An 18,318-nucleotide genomic window follows, 5' to 3' on the forward strand; every position below is an offset into this window, starting at 1 on the left:
CCTAATCTTTCTTTCTTTCTAACTAATCTTTCTTTCTTTTTTCTAACTAATCTTTCTTTCTAATCTTTCTTTCAAGCTGATCTTTTTTACTTTCTTTTTTCAAACTGATCTTTCTTTCTAATTACTTTTTTTTTAACTAATTTTTCTTTCTAACTATTTTCAACTAATCTTCATTACTTTCTAACTCACCTTTCTTTCTAACTAATCTTTCTTTCTTTGTTTTTTCTAAACTAATCATTCTTTCTTTTTTATTTCTTTATTTCTATCCATCTCTAATCTTTCTTTCTAACTAATCTTGATGATCTATCTATCCAACCATCCATGGTCATCATGTTAAAACATGCTAAATCATGATAGCAATGTGGCAAACCATACTGGAAACATGTTAAACCGTGCTAGAACAGTTTAAAACGTTTTCAAACTTTCTGGCTAGGCTTTTCCAAGCCAAAAAATTTTACCATCTAGTTTACAGAATTATTATACATATTTCAGTGATTATTTGATCATGTCTAGTGAGCCAGTCAACATTGCAAAATAACCTGGTTAAAAAAATAAAATTTGTTGTCGAACCTGCCCTGGAGACTCTTTGATAACTTTGCAAATTTAATAGGGAAAAAAGGTTCGGTCTTAAAACTGAAATATCACTGACATAGATATTCTGACCCGAACACCTGCAATTTAGCTCAGGGACATCTCTGAGATGTTTCTACACTTAAACTGGACTCTACTGGGGCAAATTAAATTGACTGGACATGATTTGGAAAGGCATTAAGGTGCGTTCACATTTACTATTTTCCTGCAATTATCAAGTCAAGTCAAGTCAAGTCATCCTCATTTATATAGCGCTTTTAGCAATGTAGATTGTTTCAAAGCAGCTTTACAGAGATAAACATATAATTTAAGGTAACAGAGATTGGTTTGGTTTCATAGTGGTTCTCGAAAAAAAAAAAATTTCCAGCTAAAGTTAGTTTTGATTGATTCACTTCCGTCTAAATGATCATTTGTTATTAAATTAGGGGCCGCTAAGACGACACCGTTCTCTCTAAACAGACTTTAAACGTGAACCTGTGATAGACGCTGATGCCGTTCACATGCGCATTAAGAATTGATTCTATAGTTATGTGCATTTGAATATAATTGCGCAGGTTTGTAATTCCTTACAAACCATGCCAAAACAAACTACGTGTCTTATCTATAAATTTTGATGCAGAATTTTATTTTATCTTATCACTTTGGGTAGGTACGCGAACCGAAAAATTCCACAAAGCTTTATCTGTAGAGTGGTATAGGGATCCTCCATAGGGAGAGGCTAGTTGGCACTTCAGCACTGCATTGTCATCAGGTCCAGGCGAAAGTCCTTCGTCAGATCTGGAAATCAGAACAACACTGGACCTCTTCTCACTGAATCATTTGGAGTGCTGAAACAATTTACATTTTATTAATTTAGCAGAATTTTTTTTACAAATTTTATCCAAAGTGACTGAAACCATCAGCTGTCAATGCAGTTCCTTCCTTCACAACACTTCATTCCTTCACACTGGTAAGGAAAAGTTTGTGTAAGCAGTTGGCAATAATTTCTGCAAACTCTGTTTTGAAGAAGTTCAAGTTCCAAGAGAGATTTATGTGACTGTTAAATTACACCTGTTGGTAACCCAGGAAAGTTTAATACTGCTGGCAAGTATGTGTTTTTCTCTTTTGAGAAAAAGTAGGCTCGGGTCAAAAGATCTTAGTATGGGTAGAGTTCAAGCTTCAGTTTAAAGCCTGTGCAGACCTACAAACCAAAGGTGTAAAAAGCAAAAATAATGTTTTGCCGAAAAATTATACTGGCTGGGCTGAATCTTTCTTCGAACGTTTCAGATGCTCTCACCTTTCTGAACATGCTGGCAGAATCCATTGTGGTCTCTCGTAGGCTCATCTCTGATCAGGTCATACCTCACCAGATCATACTTAAAAATCAACTGCAAAAACAAACAAAACGCTGCGTTTCAGACACCGTGATCCTGTGGAGAAATATCAGCTGGATGACATCATCCTTCAAACAGATGGAACTGATATGAACAAACACAACCTTCAGCATGAACGCTGAAAAAATATTTCAAATTTAAGGACTTTGTGCAGATCTTATATAATTAAAAACATTTCGGAGATATATGTTTATTAATTATTTCCTCCCAATTAAATCTAATGAGCTTGATATGTAGTTCCCTTTCAAGGGAACTTGCGTTGGTTCGATTGACGCTAAGGGAATGCTTTGCGTGTTGATGTATTGAAGCACATGTAAAATCAGTCTAATGGCGTGACAGGACGTCAGGAGCGGGTGACGTCATGTACCAGGAAGTATATAAGCCGGTTCAAACCCAGCCGCGACAGCTTTCTGTGTCTTCACAAGCGCTCTATGTGAAATTGTCCTTGTTACTTGGTGTTGTCTGTTATATATATATATATATATATATATATATACATATATATATATTTATAGACTATGGCGAGCAAGCAGCAGTTTAGAGTGTGTGTGTGCACCCCTGCCCGCGTTATTTAACGGGTTGGGAGTGGGGACACACACACTTTATGTGTTGTTTGTTTGGGAGAGGAGCATGCACGGTCAGCGCTCGAGGGCGCTGACTGTAAGCACTGTATCGTGCTTCCCTTGCGGACATTCTGATCCCGCCTGGCGTTTTTTAACGTGGACGCTCAGGCTTGCGTTCCCCAAGGCTCAGGTCCCGCTGCTGCCGAGGGACAGCGAAGACATCAGACTTGGGGTTCGCAAATGGATCTGTCAGCGGGGTTAGAGACGGGTTCTGCCTTATCTCTGACTTCACCTGGCAGATCTAATGCCTCGTATCAGGGTTTCGGAAGCACGCGCTGCGGTTTCTTCCACCCCGATACAGGCACAAAAACTACAGCTATCCAGTTCCGAGGGACTGGATGTTGTTAGTGTTTATGCACGTGATACTGAGGATTCGCCACCTCGGTCTCATGCTTTTGAGGAGCTCGTTGAGGTTGTAACGTGAGCGGTCAAAAGATTACATATCGATTGGCCGGCAGATAAGCAGGACGTTCGTTTTAAAAAGCAAACTAGACGAACGCTTCCTGTCCCCTCGTTCACAATCTCAACGCCTGAGCCTTCCGTTTTTTCCCGATCTCCACACTGAGGTGTCGAGATCGTGGAAGAAACCCGTGTCATATAGAATGTACAGTCCACAATCATTACACTCTCTTCTATTTCACAATATAAAGAGCACAGATATGGGGAAATGCCGAAGGTGGAAGAGACGCTCGCGAGCTATCTCTCCCGTGAATCTGCATCTTCCCTTAAAGCCACATTATTACCCACCAAGCCAGTTAGAGTAACTTCAGCTTTGATGGGTAAGGCTTATTTATCGGCTGGTCAGGCTGCAGCATGTCTTCATACAATATCGCTGCTGCAGGCTTACCAGGCTGAAATGTTAGGAGACATTGAGGGTGGGGCTATTGGCCCGAACGCAGTTTGCGAACTGCGTCGAGCCACAGATTTGTCTCTCAGGGTCGCCAAGGAGACGGCTATTTCTATCAGCCGGTCTATGGCAGCCCTGGTGGCCACCGAGAGACATTTCTGGCTCAATTTGAGCAATATTAAAGAAAATGAGAAAATATTTTTTATGGATTTTCCTATATCTTCATATGGCCTCTTCGGCGACGCAGTGAACACGGTCATCGAGAGGGTTCAGGAGTAAGCCATACAAGAAACGGCTGCCTTCCAAAAACTTCTCCCTCGCCAGACTCATGTCTCCGGGGTTGCTGAGCGGGAGCAGCCCCAAACTTTTAAAAACCGTGCCACACAAGAACAGAGCGTGGCTTCCCGTGTTCCCCCACAAAAAGACTGGGGACACGGAAAGCGCGCTCAACAGCAGCCTTCAAGGGATAAGACGGTCCAAGTGCACAGGCCATCGAGGGCAGTTCCCCACAGATTCAGAGCGGTTAACACCTCATTTTACGGTGCCCGTCTCCCTTCGGTGCCCTCGGGGGACCGTTATGCAAACCCTGCCACCTCGTGCGTTACAGGGCGCAGCGGTCCCCAGCGAGCACATATCTCAGTTGCCACCCGGAAACGTAGTGGCCCTGGGATGCCCGCCCCCTCCATGGAGGGTCCTAGAGCAGTCAGTTCAGTCGTTCCCTGCCGGTTCGCCATTTCAGGGCGATGGGTTGATTGCTCAGCAAAAAAAACTGAATCCAGAAACCAGTCTCGAGAGTCTGGTACCTTCAGTAGAATTCTCGACAGCACGGAAGCTACTGCCAAATATTTGTCGTTAGGTCCTGCAGACCAAAAGGGGCTTTCATCCCACCGTGGTGAGCCCTGAGCAGGTTCTGGTAATGGAACAAGAAGTGAAAATCCTGTTGGATATAGGGGCCATAGAATATGTACCTCCCTCCAGCAGGGACACCTGGTTTTTCACCCGGTATTTCATCGTTCCAGAGAAGGATGGGGGGGTTGCGACCCATTTTGATTTTAATAGTTCAGTACGTTTCTGTCATGTAACTAAAGTTTAAAATGTTGAGACAAATCCTGCCACAGATCAGCTCCGAGGACTGATCTGTCACGAAAGATCTCAAGGACGCATACTTCCACTTTTCCATCCTTCCATATCACGGGAAGTTCCTGAGGTTTGCTTTGGGGGACAAAGCATACCAATATCGAGTTCTTCCATTCGACCTAGCACTATCACCCCGCACTTTCACGAAATGCGTAGATGCAGCTCTGGTGCCACTACGTCCTCAGGGTATTCGCATCATGAACTACATCGACGATTTGTCGATTCTAGCTCAGTCGCATCTGTTGGCGGTTCGGCATCGAGATGTCGATCTCACCCACATGAAAGAGCTGGGGTTATGGCTGACTGTACGTTCACACCGCCGCCGACTTGAGCGTCAAAGCTCTGGCCGCTCTGTCAAGGACGCTTGTCAAAAAGCACGGGGAAGCTCGTTGACGCTTTGGACGCTCTGACGTAGCAGGGAGAAGAGAAGTGTCACAACATGAAATTTAATTAACAGAAAAAACAAGCAATACATTGAAGAAACCTTTTATAATGACAGCATTTTTATAACCGTTTTGGTCACATTTGGTCGGGGAAAAAATAATAATTAGCTATTATTATTATTATTTGCATTAGGCTATTATTTGCATTAGTGCAATTGGTCAAATCGTTGTCACCGTGAGCAAATGAATTGCATTCCCGCTTAAAACGAGCGTTCGTAAATATTTCAAATAAAAGTTGCGCTCACTATCAAATGTGTATCACTGGATCATTATGGAAAATCGCGAAGTTGTTGTGTTTGGTGCTGCTTTACTGTATTTGCGGAGAAGACGTCGGACTCTGAGATTTTGGGTTCATGACACCCTCCAGGACCGTTATCAATTCGGAGAGTATCACCGGCTGGTGCAGCAGCTGCGGCTCGATGACGAGAGGGTCCAGCGGAACTTCAGGCCGGACACGGAGCAGTTTAATAGCGTGCTGTCAAAGGTGGGGCCGTTTTGGTAGGAACGAAAGTTCACATCGTATGTTTCTCCGGAATCAGCCAGAGTGAAGGACGTCTTTATTCTGATTGGTTGCTGGCGTTTTGCCGCTGCTTGCCGCTGAACCGCGTCATAGCTCGGCGATGCTTACGTGCCCTGGTCATGTGGAAGAAACCTTGGTTCCTGTCCCAGGTCCCCATGTTGAGAGCTTCTTGTCGTCGCAGGATGCTAACGACAGATGCCTCACTCACGGGCTGGGTAGCGATCCTGGAAGGACGCCCAACTTAGGGCCTACCAGACCTCAGAGGTCAACATGTGTGGGTCTATACAGACAGCACAGGTGGTCACCTATATAAGTCATCTAGGAGCAGACATCCTGTGAAACCCGGGGGTTATATGTTCCACCCGAAGTGGTGGAACAAATATGGAGGGAGTTAGGCCAGGCTCAAGTGGATCTGTTTGCGTCTCGAGAGACGTCTCACTGTCCACTCTGGTTCTCCCTCACGCATCCAGCTCCTTTCCAACTGGATGTGTTGGTACAGACGTGGCCAAGGCTACGTTTGTAGGCTTTTCCACCGATCGCTTTGCTCCCGGGAGTTCTGGAGAGAGTTCGCAGGGACCATCTGCGCCTACTTCTTTTAGCCCCGCTGTGGCCGGGCAGAGTACAGTTCCCAGATCTATTGTCTCTCCTCTACGGGCCTCCTATGGAGCTTCCCGTCAGGAGAGACTTTCTATCCCAAGCAGAGGGCTCTATATTTCACCCTTGTCTCGAACTGTGGAACCTGTGGGCTTGACCTCTGAGGGGGCCCAGCTCATAGGGTCAGGTCTCTCAACTGAGGTTGAGGAGACCTTTCTACAATCCAGAGCTCCCTCCACAAGCAAATTTTATGCCCTGAAGTGGAAGGTTTTCACTTCATGGTGTAGTAACCGTCAGTTTGGACCCGATTAACTGCCCGGTTGGTACAGTGCTGGAGTTCCTGCAGGAGCGGTTCACTGCAGGTCTATCCCCGTCCACTTTAAAGGTTTTTGTGGCTCCCTTAGGTGCTTACCACTCTCATTTGGGTGGTATGTCTTTTGGTAAAGACCCCTTGGTATCTCGTTTCCTACGTGGCACTTTGAGGCTGAGGCCTGCTGCACGCACGAGGGTTCCGACTTGGGACCTGGCAATTGTCCTCCAAGGCCTTTCCCAGGCTCCCTTTGAGCCCCTGGAGGAGGTTCCTGCAGATTTCTGACTTTGTAAACTCTGTTCCTCCTCGCTATTTCGACTCTCAAGAGAATAGGAGATCTTCAGGCGCTGTCGGTTACACCCTCGTGCCTGGAATTTGCGCCCGGCATGGTTAAAGCGTTCCGTCATCCTAGGCCGGGTTATTTTCCCAAGGTCCCCACTAATGTGGCCCGATCTATAGTGCTGCAGGCCTTCTGTCCTCCTCCGTTCCAGGAGGCGGACCAGGAAAAGCACAATTTGCTATGCCCGGTTAGGGCTTTGGATGCTTATGTCCACAGAGCTGCCCTGTGGCGTAAATCCGAACAGTTGTTTGTCACTAGCATCTAAGCAAAGAATGTGCAAGTGGGTGGTCGAGACTATCTCACTTGCTTATGAGTCGACCGGACAGCCTTCCCCTTTGGCGGTGCGGTCCCATTCAACAAGGAGTATGGCGGCCTCTAAGGCCTTATTGTCAGGAGTACCTCTTCAAGACGTTTGTGATGAGGTTCTATTCTCTGGACTTGGACTCTACACCAGGGTCCCGAGTGCTCTCGTCCTAGTGCTGCTCGTCCTATTTCACAGTGGACATGCACTTCTCGCTATGGTGGCGTTGGTATAGACGCTCCCTTAGCGTCTATCGACGCAACGCGAGTTCCCTTGAAAGGGAACGCCTCGGTTACGACTGTAACCTCGGTTCCCTGAAGAGGGAACGAGACGTTGCGTCACCTGCCATATCTCCTACGTGCCTGTAAACGACTTGTTCAGACCCTACGAAGCTGTCGCGGCTGGGTTTGATCCGGCTTATATACTTCCTGGTAGGGGTGGCACGATCCGCCTTTTTTGCCTCCGATACCGATTCCGATACCTGGGACTCAGTATTGGCCGATACCGATCCAATCCGATCCAATACTAAAATAATAATTAAAAAAACAGTGCCAAATTACCTAATAAACTGTATCTGTATGCCTCACTGTGAGGAAGAGACTGGGATTATTCTTTTGTTAAAGGCATCAAAGCTTGACTTAAACATTATTTTCCTTACTTTGTAAAACAATACAGACAGAATATATACATATATATATATATAATTAAAAGACATTAATTTTAAAATTTTAAGCGCAACTTTTTAAGGAAGCAGCAACATATGATACATAGATTGGGCAGAACAACTAAGGCTATCAATAAACTGCTATTGGGCAAAAGTATTGTAATATGAAAGGCTCCAATATGAAAGGCACGAAACCTTATGCGCATCCCGTGCGCAGAATGATGCGCTCGAAGCAACATGGAGTCACGGCGCGCACCGCGTTGCATTGAAAAGTTCAAAGCACAAAAGTGAGATATACATATATTTATTTATTTATTCATTAGTTTGAGCCTTTTAACAGTTTTAAATTTCAGTTAATGTGCGCGTGAAGAGGAATTATATCGCTCTCTACTCCAGTGTTGTGATCACTGAGCAGTTGTGTTGTGATCTAACAGACACCCGGTAACATGTGAAACTCCAGCACGTTAAAGTCCTTTTATGCAAACCATAGACCTTTATCTACATATCTACAGTATAATAATAGGAACATTGACTCATCTTGGAGAGAGTTTCATCGTGTTGACTGTTTTACCCGAGCGCGACGCGCTGTTTGAGTGCTGAGAATGACTGACAGCCGCAGCGGAGGGAAGCACTTAGGTGAAGATTAATTTAACGATTTAAATCTGTACCTCACATTAAACTATATGTAATGGCTTCAGAAATCTTGGAATACAGTACACGAAAACATATAGTGCTTTATAATGTTTTTGTGCCTTTTGTGTTGTATAACAATAACATACGTAGGCTATACAATATCGGATCGGATTTGGATGGTCTCGTCTGGCGATACCCGATCCGGCAAATATTGGTAGTATCGGAGCAATACCGATACTGAGTATCGGATCGGCGCACCCCTACTTCCTGGTTCAAGACGTCACCCGCTTCTGACGTCCCGTCACGCCATTGGACTCATTTTACATGTGCTTCAATACATCAACACGCAAAGCGTTCCCTTAGTGTCAATCGACGCAACGTCTCGTTCCCTCTTCAGGGAACCAAGGTTACAGTCGTAGCCAAGGCGTTATCTTCATTGATTATAATTAGTGGTCAACCGATATTTATGATAACGCACAGTTTAATTTAAAAGTTTATACATACATGTCCAGTCACCTTTAATGTTGACATGTATCACACTAACATTATTTTAAAAATAGTATTTTGGATCTTGCATGTGCTCACATGAACGTTGTAAGCCATATTTTGAGAGGTTTTGTAATTTTAAGCATCTAAGAATAGCACGATGAGGATTACATGTCAATGCTTTTCCGCTCAGACTGATCATGTATTATGGCAAACAGAATCATCATTAAGCAACAAGTTGAAATATGCCAAGAGATCATCACTCTTTATTTAAAGCCTCACAGGCAGAGAGCATCTCTCTGTGATGAGTGTCAGTAATACTATTTCCTCTAGGGTATAAATAGTGTTTTGTTTATCTAGTTCTGGTATATTTGTTGCCATTTAAATACACACACACACTATATTGACAAAACCACTTGATTCCTGAATTCGGGTGCTTCAAGCAGACCCATTGCCACAGGTGTATTAAAATTTTAGCCCTGCAGTCTACATTTACAGTTTTTGGCGTATGCCTACCAACGCAGTGTCATAGGAACCAATGCAGCACCAAGACAGACAAATCAGATCTGAAAAGTTGCGATACACAGCTTGGACAGTCAATAATTTAGATCAGATTCCAATGAGATACACAAATAATCGGATTTGGACTGACTGTGTGTACATAGCCTAAATGCTTCAACATACCAAGACAATGCTATGCTTCCAACTTTGTGGGACCAATTGACCCTTCGCAAAGACCCGCCCCCCTCAGTTACTGTCGCTATGTCCGACAAGCTACGCCGCTCTCACGCACAAACCATGTTCTCACGCAGTGAAAAATACATCGTGGATCAGAGAGGAGACTGACAATACGCTGACAGACCAGGTTACTTTTCGGTTACTTTTGATATTAAACATATTAAACAAAGAGTCACCTTTCAAATTTGGTCATTTTTAAAAAGGAATTTAAACAATAAATACCGTTTTGTGGCTCTTTAATTTGTCGTGACAGATAGCTGTAGAGCCTCAGTTAAAGCTGCTCGTGAACCGATCATCTCTTCCTTGTAGTTCATTTATAGCATCAAATAAACATGAATGAACATAAGAAGGAATGTTGTTTTAACCGCGGAAAGGCGTCAGTATATTCAGTTTTTCAAGTTCAAATCCTCCCATGTTAAAGGGTTAGTTCACCCAAAAATGAAAATGATGTCATTAATGACTCACCCTCATGTCGCTCCAAGCCCGTAAGACCTCCGTTCATCTTCAGAACACAGTTTAAGATATTTTAGCAGCGTCTTACGTCAGCAGCGTCACTGAACACGGATCCCCAACAGAACCGGAAGACAATACAATGCTGAATAAAGTCGTAGTTTTTGTTATTTTTGGACCAAAATGTATTTCCGAGGCTTCAAAACATTCTAACTAACCCACTGATGTCACATGGACTACTTTGATGATGTCTTTATTTCCTTTCTGGACAAGGACAGTATACCGTTCATACATTTTCAATGGAGGGACAGAAAGCTCTTGGACTAAATCTAAAATATCTTAAACTGTGTTCTGAAGATGAACGGAGGTCTTACGGGCTTGGAGCGACATGAGGGTGAGTCATTAATGACATCATTTTCATTTTTGGGTGAACTAACCCCTTAATCTACTAACTCTCCTGACTGCTTTGTCGGACAAAATGGCAGATGGCAAAGTATGATTGGTCAGATCACCTGTCAATCAAGCTCCCTGCGAAGGGTCAATTAGGAGAAAGGCCCTTTTCTATTCAAGCATGACTGGGCACCACTGCACAAAACAAAGTGAATAAAGACATGGTTGGGTGAGTTTGGTGTGGAACAGGTTCTTCAGGTTGACTGACCCACACAGGGCCCTGACCTCAACCCCATCCAACACCTTTGGAACGGAGATTGCGAGCTAGGCCTTCTCATCCAACATCAATGTCTGACCTCACTAATGCTCTACTGGATGACTGGGCAAAAATTCCCAAAGTAAAACTAACTAAAAACTTGCGGAAAGCTTTCACAGAAGAGTGGAAGCTGTTATAACTGAAAAGAGGGACCAACTCCATGTTAATGTCTATGTATCTAGAATGTGATGTCATTACAGTCCCTGTTGGTGTAATGATCAGGTGTTCCAGTACTTATATAGTGTATATACTATACAGTGGTGCTCGAATGTTTGTAAACCCTTTAGAATTTTCTGTATTTCTGCATATATATGACCTAAATCATCATCAGATGTTCACGAAAGTCCTAAAAGTAGACAAAGAGGAACACATTCAAACAAATAAGATAAAAATATATACTTTGTCCACAAAACATTTTCCCAACAGCCCTCTGGCTTGTCCTCTTGATCTTTAGCAAACTGCAGACGGACAACAATGTCCTTTTTGAAGATGTTGCAACTCTGCCATGCACACCATGTTCTTCTGATGGTGAACTCATGAACATTAACATCAGCCAACATGAGGGGGGCCTTTAGTAGCTTAAAAGTTACCCTTGGATCCTTTGTGACCTCACAGACTATTACACAACTCGCTTTTGGAGAGATCTTTGCTGGTTGACCACTCCAGGTGAAGGGAGCAATCGTCTTAAATTTCCCTCCATTTGAACACAATCTGTCTGACTGTGGATTTGTGGAGTTCAAACTCTTTAGAGATGGTTTTATAACCTTTTCCAGACTGATGAGCAACAACAACTCTTTCTCAGAGAGGTTTTCAGAAATCTTTGTGAATTGCATGGGTTTAATTTTTAATATTTTAAACTGAATTGAAGGTTGAACTCCAAGATTTTGAATGGATTTCTTGTCCATTAGCAACCCAATACAGTTAGTATTCAGGGTATCAGCAAAAAATCAAAAAATGTTTTGAAAATCAAATTTAAGACATTAAGACTTGCACAGATAAAATGAATACCGTATGTCCATACAGAACACACAAGCACTCATCAACATGGGTGTCTATTATTGTTGCGTCTCCAGTAATTGATTTTTGTTCAGTCTCATCTATTTTGTGACTGCAACAACGTGCTTAAAAACTTAAGCTGAGCAGACAGAGTACTCTTGTTTAGTAAAATTGGACTGCGCACATGTGCACCCTTACTATGCATTAGCGTATGCATAAAAACCTATACTTTGAGCTTAATTTAGGAAATAATTCAGACAGAAACCTTAATTTTCAGCCTGAACCAGCACATAGCATTAACCCCCTGAGGTCAGATGATGCGTCAACCCGATGTTTATGTTTCTATTAATATCTCCGCGATTGTGCAGCACACATAAATGGTTCTGATTTTGCCGTAATCAATAGATTCTCAGCTTCAACGTCCTTATTCTCACGAGATCTTACGTGACTCACACAGAAATCAAGAGGGAAGATCAGATGGTCGCTCGCCTTGCGTGATTGGTGGGCTAGCTTGTCTGTCTGCATTTTGTGTGAAACCAACCAATAGATGCGGTTGAAATCCCTAAGTACCCTCCCATCTCCTCACAGTGAGGTAAATACCAGCTGACATGGATAGTGGTGGGTTTCTGTGTTATTTCTAATATATAGTTCATCTTTGGTTTGAAATTTTTTTTTTTTAATTTGACATGTTATGTAGACAAGAAAACATGAAAATGTGTACATTTTGTGAATATTGTTAGTAGTGAGTTTTTTCACAAAGTAAACGTTTTGCTTGAAAGAAAGACCTGTTGTAATGCTACTTTTTCATTTGCACACATCCCATAAAGCTTGATATGTATTAGGAAGTTATTTTAGTCCTATTTTATCTCAATCCCTCTAACATTTGGTGAAGGGAGTGTCACAGACAAAACTTGTACTAAAAACCGATTTTTCAAAAATGTCACTTAAGATCATTATTATTCATTATCTACTATTTTATTCATATATTACACTACTTTTGTGACCCTAAGACTTTGGGGAAACCCATTTCAAGGACCAAAATAATTCGTCCACATGAGTAATGGTATGTTTCCACAAGAGATTTGAAGAATTTCAAAAATCTGACTAATATTTTTCACCTTTTAGAGCCAAATTATCCCTCTCTCTCTTTACACAATGCTCTAGGACAAGCCGTGAGCTTAGAATTATACAGTTCTATTTCCGTTTAGGGTAGTTCTGAGATATTGAGCATCAAAGTTTTTAAATCCCTGCTGTTTTGTGAGATGGAACCTTTTTATTTGATTTATAACTACTAACAAAATATTTTTTTTACAAAAATAACACCACACAGGCATTAATAAACACCTAATGGATAAGAGTATGTCAAAAACTCAATTTTGACCAAAAGTGGGAGATAGAACCATGTAATTCTAAGCTCACGAAGTGGTGAACTCACCAGTAAGAGAGCTGGGTTTTCTCTGCACATTTTGATATAAAACATATGGGATTATGTTATGTAATTGCCTTGCCTGAATTTATTATGTAAAATCAAAGGAAAAAGTGAAAAAATGGCCTTAGACCTCAGAGGGTTAAAACAAATAAACACACTCAACCAGAACATCTTAAACACACAACACGGATGATATTTCTGCTCTGGTGGTCATTGACCCTGGGTCTTTGACATCAAAGCAAAGAGATGCAAGAATGAATTATGGCGCAATCCCATGTTTGACGTTGAGACGCACCCCTATAGATCTAGTTTAAATATTTACAAAGACTTGCTTATCTTTTTGTTGCCCTTTAAACTTGACAATCATAAGCCCAGTGTGAATTAAAGAGTTTCTGAACTGACCTTGTAAAAGAAATTGGAGCGGCCGACGGCTCCGATCTTGCCGACGTGGTTCATGAAGCACAGGTTTCCTTCGGTGGAGCCGTAGATCTCACACATGCGAATCTCCCCGAAACGCCGGAGGAACTCTCTCCAAACGTCCTGCCGGAGACCGTTCCCAACACCCATGAGCACCCTGTGATCCTTCTCATTCTCTGCCTAAAAGACACACACAAATCACATCAAGCTTTTCACGATCAATTCAATTCTATTCACATTTATTTGTATAGCGTTTTTCACAATACACATCGTTTCAAAGCAGCTTTACAGAGTCCACATTACAATTTAGAGTGATCTGCTATCAGAGTTATCAAAATCACAGTTAGCTAAAAATGTATTCATTTAAACAATGCAATAATTTAAGGCACACAGACTCTGCATGTTGAAAGATCGGATGCCCTGGGAGAAACCGGCAAAGTGGCATGCTTGAGGATTGAGTCCAGTGTGTAATTAATGGGGGGAAAAAAGTTACAAAGAAAATGTGAATAGTGTTTGACCATGCAGAACTCACTACCACAAAGCTAGGGTGATCTGGGTGGTTTCTTATGTCAAAAGAGCTCACTCTCTGGCTCGGGTCACTCCAAGTGATTTTTTTCCTGCAGTGCCGCATTTCTCAGTAAGACCGTGTGTGTGTGGGTGAACAATGCGAGCCAGTCAGACCAGCAGAACCACTACATATTCACAACAGCCTCGTGGATGTGTGTGCTGTCAGTTAAAGCTAATCAATGGAGGAGACATGTCCCATTTTGAAAACTCATTCTGTATGTGGATGTTCCTGCTGCAGAATGTGTACTTTTGGTCTTACGTGCCTGTCACTGTAATGTTTTGTGTGTTTGCTAAGCTAGCACAACGGTGTACGGACTGTCCGGGCCGTTAGAGGACGCGCACAAAGAGATCTTTGACAGACTCTGGGACCCGCTGAACCGTGAATGAGAAACATTAACAAAAGAGCCGTCTGTCATTTAGCCAAATGCTACACAACCCCACAAAACCAAAAAGTTCATTTTCATGGATTCGCAGAGCACATGGGTAAATTCTTTGCAGAGTTTGTCTGCGTGACCAAAGACACACGCGCTCTGCAGTGAGCTTCTGCGTACGGACCCTTCTGGAGTGCTGGGTCCATGATTAAAGTAATGAGGCATGACGCATAATGAAGACATTAATGTGGAACTAACAGGACCGTGGCGGGTCTTATTGTTATGAGATTATGTAATATATGCAATATATGATGTCAAAATGAACGACCTGAAACTAGACGGCATCAAAAACAAGGGTCATACATGCACATGAGTCATGCTCAGAAAACACAGCAGGGAAGGGATCGTAAATATTATGTCATTATTGCTTCACCCGTATGTCATTACAAAACTTACTTTCTTCAGTGGAACACAGAGGAAGAATTTCCATTATACTTTCAAACTTACTGTAACAGGGTTAAAATTAACAAGAGTCTACATTTAATTTCTACAAATTTTTAGACATAATAATCAAGAGTTTTATACCAACATTTACATTTTTATATCACGTTTTTCATCACATAACTCCAATAAATACAACTTTTGCTGAAATTATCAGGAAAAATGGCAGCATTTTCTGAGAATGACACACATCCTGCATATACCCACACAGATTTACATGAGAAAACATTGATATGAGTTACTGTACCACAGGCTGATTGCACAGATATCTGCAAAGCTCTCCTATATACTGGAATATGGTGACATTGTGTTTCCTGCAGTCATTCCAGAACTGAGAGGCTGAAAACTTCTTCTTCAGGACACAGGTGGCACCTAAATGACAAAAGCACAGAGACAGATATGAAACTAAACATTCATTCTGATGTGCCTAATAAGGCTGTTTTTGGGGATGAACATTACACATGCATGTTCCTTACAGCTCATTAACATGCAAATTCTGTTCGGTTTTGGTGAAAGGGCAGAAAATGGATATATTTTAGTAGCATTGGACAGCTATTGTACTCAAAGCATCGCCTGCATTTAAAGGCTGAATTAATGAATGAAAGAATTAAGGAATGACCACACAAAGTCACATAAGTTTTGTCATCCAAGGTCAAAAGAAAGCATTTCTATGATCATCTCAGGTAAAATGTAACTAAGTTATCACTCTTATCGTTCGTGTACACTGTTTAAAGATAAATGACTCCATCGTCGAGTCTGTGATTACATGAAGAAACAGAAACAACAGAAACTAAATACAGAAGAATTGTGGCAACGTCTCCAAGACGCTTGAAAAAACCTTCCTGCAAACTACAGTGCTGTGAAAAGTTTTAGGCACTTGTGTAAAAATGCTGTAAAGTCAGCATGCTTTCAAAAATAATGTCATAAATAGATTTTATTTACCAATTAACTTCTATTAATTACAGCAAATCAATAGTTGGTGTGATCACTCTTTTGCGTTTAAAATAGCTTTTGTACCTGTAGGTACACTTGCACATAGTTTTTCAGGGAGCTTTACAGGAAGGTTTCCTCAAGCGTCTTGGAGACGTTGCCAGAGTTCTTCTGGACTTAGACACAGGAGAATCGTTGTCATTCAGGAATAAGATCGGGTGTGTTTGAATCGAGATCGCCATCTTTTAATGAGTCATTTACTGAGACATTTTTCTAAATATCTTCTTTTGTGTTCCACATTAGAAAGAAATGCATACAGGTTTAGAATGACATGACATGATAATTTTTGGGTGACCCTTGAAGAGCAAGTCATTAACATTCTTTGACCCAATCTGTGTTTGGATTAGATGAAATGGATGTCATTAATTACCACAAGAAAGCATCAAGGTTTGCGATCACCTAAAGGCTGTTCATTAAAAGGTTTGATGAAGAGAATTACCCAATTCAATGGTCCCCCCAATGCCTACGAGCGAGGCTGCACTATGATACAGGGGGAGCGGCGTGTAGATGACATCACTTCCTGTCCCGCCATACGCCCAAAACCCAGCTGCCGCTTTCAGGGACTGCAAGTGTGTGATGACTGCAGCTTTGGGCAGCCCTGCAACAGACAACACACCATGACAATACAGAAGAGTCCGGTTCCTACAGGCAGACAATAACAGTAATAACAACATAATCCACACTCTAAAAAATGAAATGGATCTTCACAAGTCAGTAGTCCCATGGTGCTTCCCAATTCGCATACTATCTGTCCTAAACAGTATTCGAAAATAGAATTAGTACGTCCCAAATCGTAGAATGTTGAAATGAGTAGTCCTAAGATACCCAGATGGTCTACTATTTCCAGTCAGAATCTGAAGTGCAGATCTGTACACACACATATGATTTTCTCTTATCATCCGATCGTGGTTGTATCTCTCTATTAGTGCTACTCGATCTTAGTTCTGCATTTGATACTATTGACCACACCATTCTTTTAAATAGACTTGAAAATTATGTTGGCATTAGCGGAATTGCACTAGCATGGTTTAAATCATACTTATCTGACCATTATCAGTTTGTAGCAGTAAATAAAAAGATGTCTTATCGGTCAAAAGTTCAGTATGGTGTACCACAAGGCTCAGTACTAGGACCGTTGCTTTTCACTCTGTACATGCTACCCTTATGAGATATTATTAGGAAGCATGGCATTAGTTTTCACTGTTATGCTGATGATACTCAGCTCTATATTTCTTCACACCCTGACGAAACTTACCAATCCACAAAAATTAACGGACTGCATAGCAGATATTAAAAAAACTGCAGAGGTGTCAAGTAACGAAGTAAAAATACTTTGTTACCTTACTTAAGTAGAAATTTTGGGTATCTATACTTTACTTGAGTAATTATTTTACAGCCGACTTTTTACTTATACTTCTTACATTTTCACGCAATTATCTGTACTTTCTACTCCTTACATTTTAAAAATAGCCTCGTTACTCCCATTTCATTTCGGCTTGTTTTCATTCTGGCTTGTCATCGTTCAAAAAATGTTTAATAGATCCGAGTCCCGCCTCCTGAACATCGCTAAACTGATTGGCTTTGTGTTTTCTTTCTAACTTGTGAGAGGCTGTTACATTTGGTTGTGCAATGCGGCAAAACTCATCCGAAGGAATTAAGAAACCTAGATGCGGTAAGTGAGGGAGAAATCAACAGTTCTTTGCTCAAGAATACGGGGCAAATCGCGTCAAATATTGATTTGGGGGCAGACGTTTTTACAATATACTGTAAGACAATCCCGGGATAAGAGTCTGTGTGTGTGTGTGTGTGTTTAACCCTACATTATAGGATCAAAATATCCCCATAAAGATGGCAATATCCGAAATCCTTGTCGGGATTTTTTTTTTTTTCAGTTAGTTTCATAATTAACTGGCTACTAAAAAACAAACAGTGTTGGCATTGGTTTACGTTCTTGATCAAATCGAAAATTACGTCAAAGTATGGAAAATACATTTACAAAATTAGTGCATAATTCAGGTCCAAAATGTTTGTACGTGTTTGTCATAGACACACGAAATAGCGTAACTAAGTGGCTACTAAAGCCAGCGCTGGCATTTGTTTACGTCCTTGACAAAACTAAAACATTATGTCAAAAATTATACCTGCAAATACATTTAAAATTATTAAGTCTTACTTACAGGTTGTGGCCCAACAACTGCTGCCTCTCGGGTTTAAAGTTGGAACTGCTTCATGTTTTAGTAACAGTTTCTTGTTGAATCTGGCATTAAATTTGTGGAGATTCTGGAAGCTGT

General features: G+C 41.7%; 1 protein-coding gene across 1 annotated transcript in view; it reads right to left on the reverse strand.

Moving 5' to 3' along the window:
• slc27a6 (solute carrier family 27 member 6) overlaps positions 1-18,318 on the reverse strand; it is a 34,049-nt gene that overhangs the window by 9,848 nt on the left and 5,883 nt on the right. The window contains exons 3-6 of the mRNA XM_077243426.1: positions 16,467-16,625; positions 15,285-15,409; positions 13,584-13,778; positions 1,868-1,958 (exon numbers count right to left, since the gene is read on the reverse strand). Of these exons, the coding sequence (XP_077099541.1) occupies positions 1,868-1,958; positions 13,584-13,778; positions 15,285-15,409; positions 16,467-16,625 (570 nt within the window). The remainder of the gene's footprint in view (positions 1-1,867; positions 1,959-13,583; positions 13,779-15,284; positions 15,410-16,466; positions 16,626-18,318) is intronic.

This window comes from Siphateles boraxobius, unplaced genomic scaffold (assembly GCF_051911475.1).
Source record: "Siphateles boraxobius isolate OS27281-9 unplaced genomic scaffold, OSU_SipBor_1 25, whole genome shotgun sequence".
Lineage (NCBI taxonomy): Eukaryota > Metazoa > Chordata > Actinopteri > Cypriniformes > Leuciscidae > Siphateles > Siphateles boraxobius.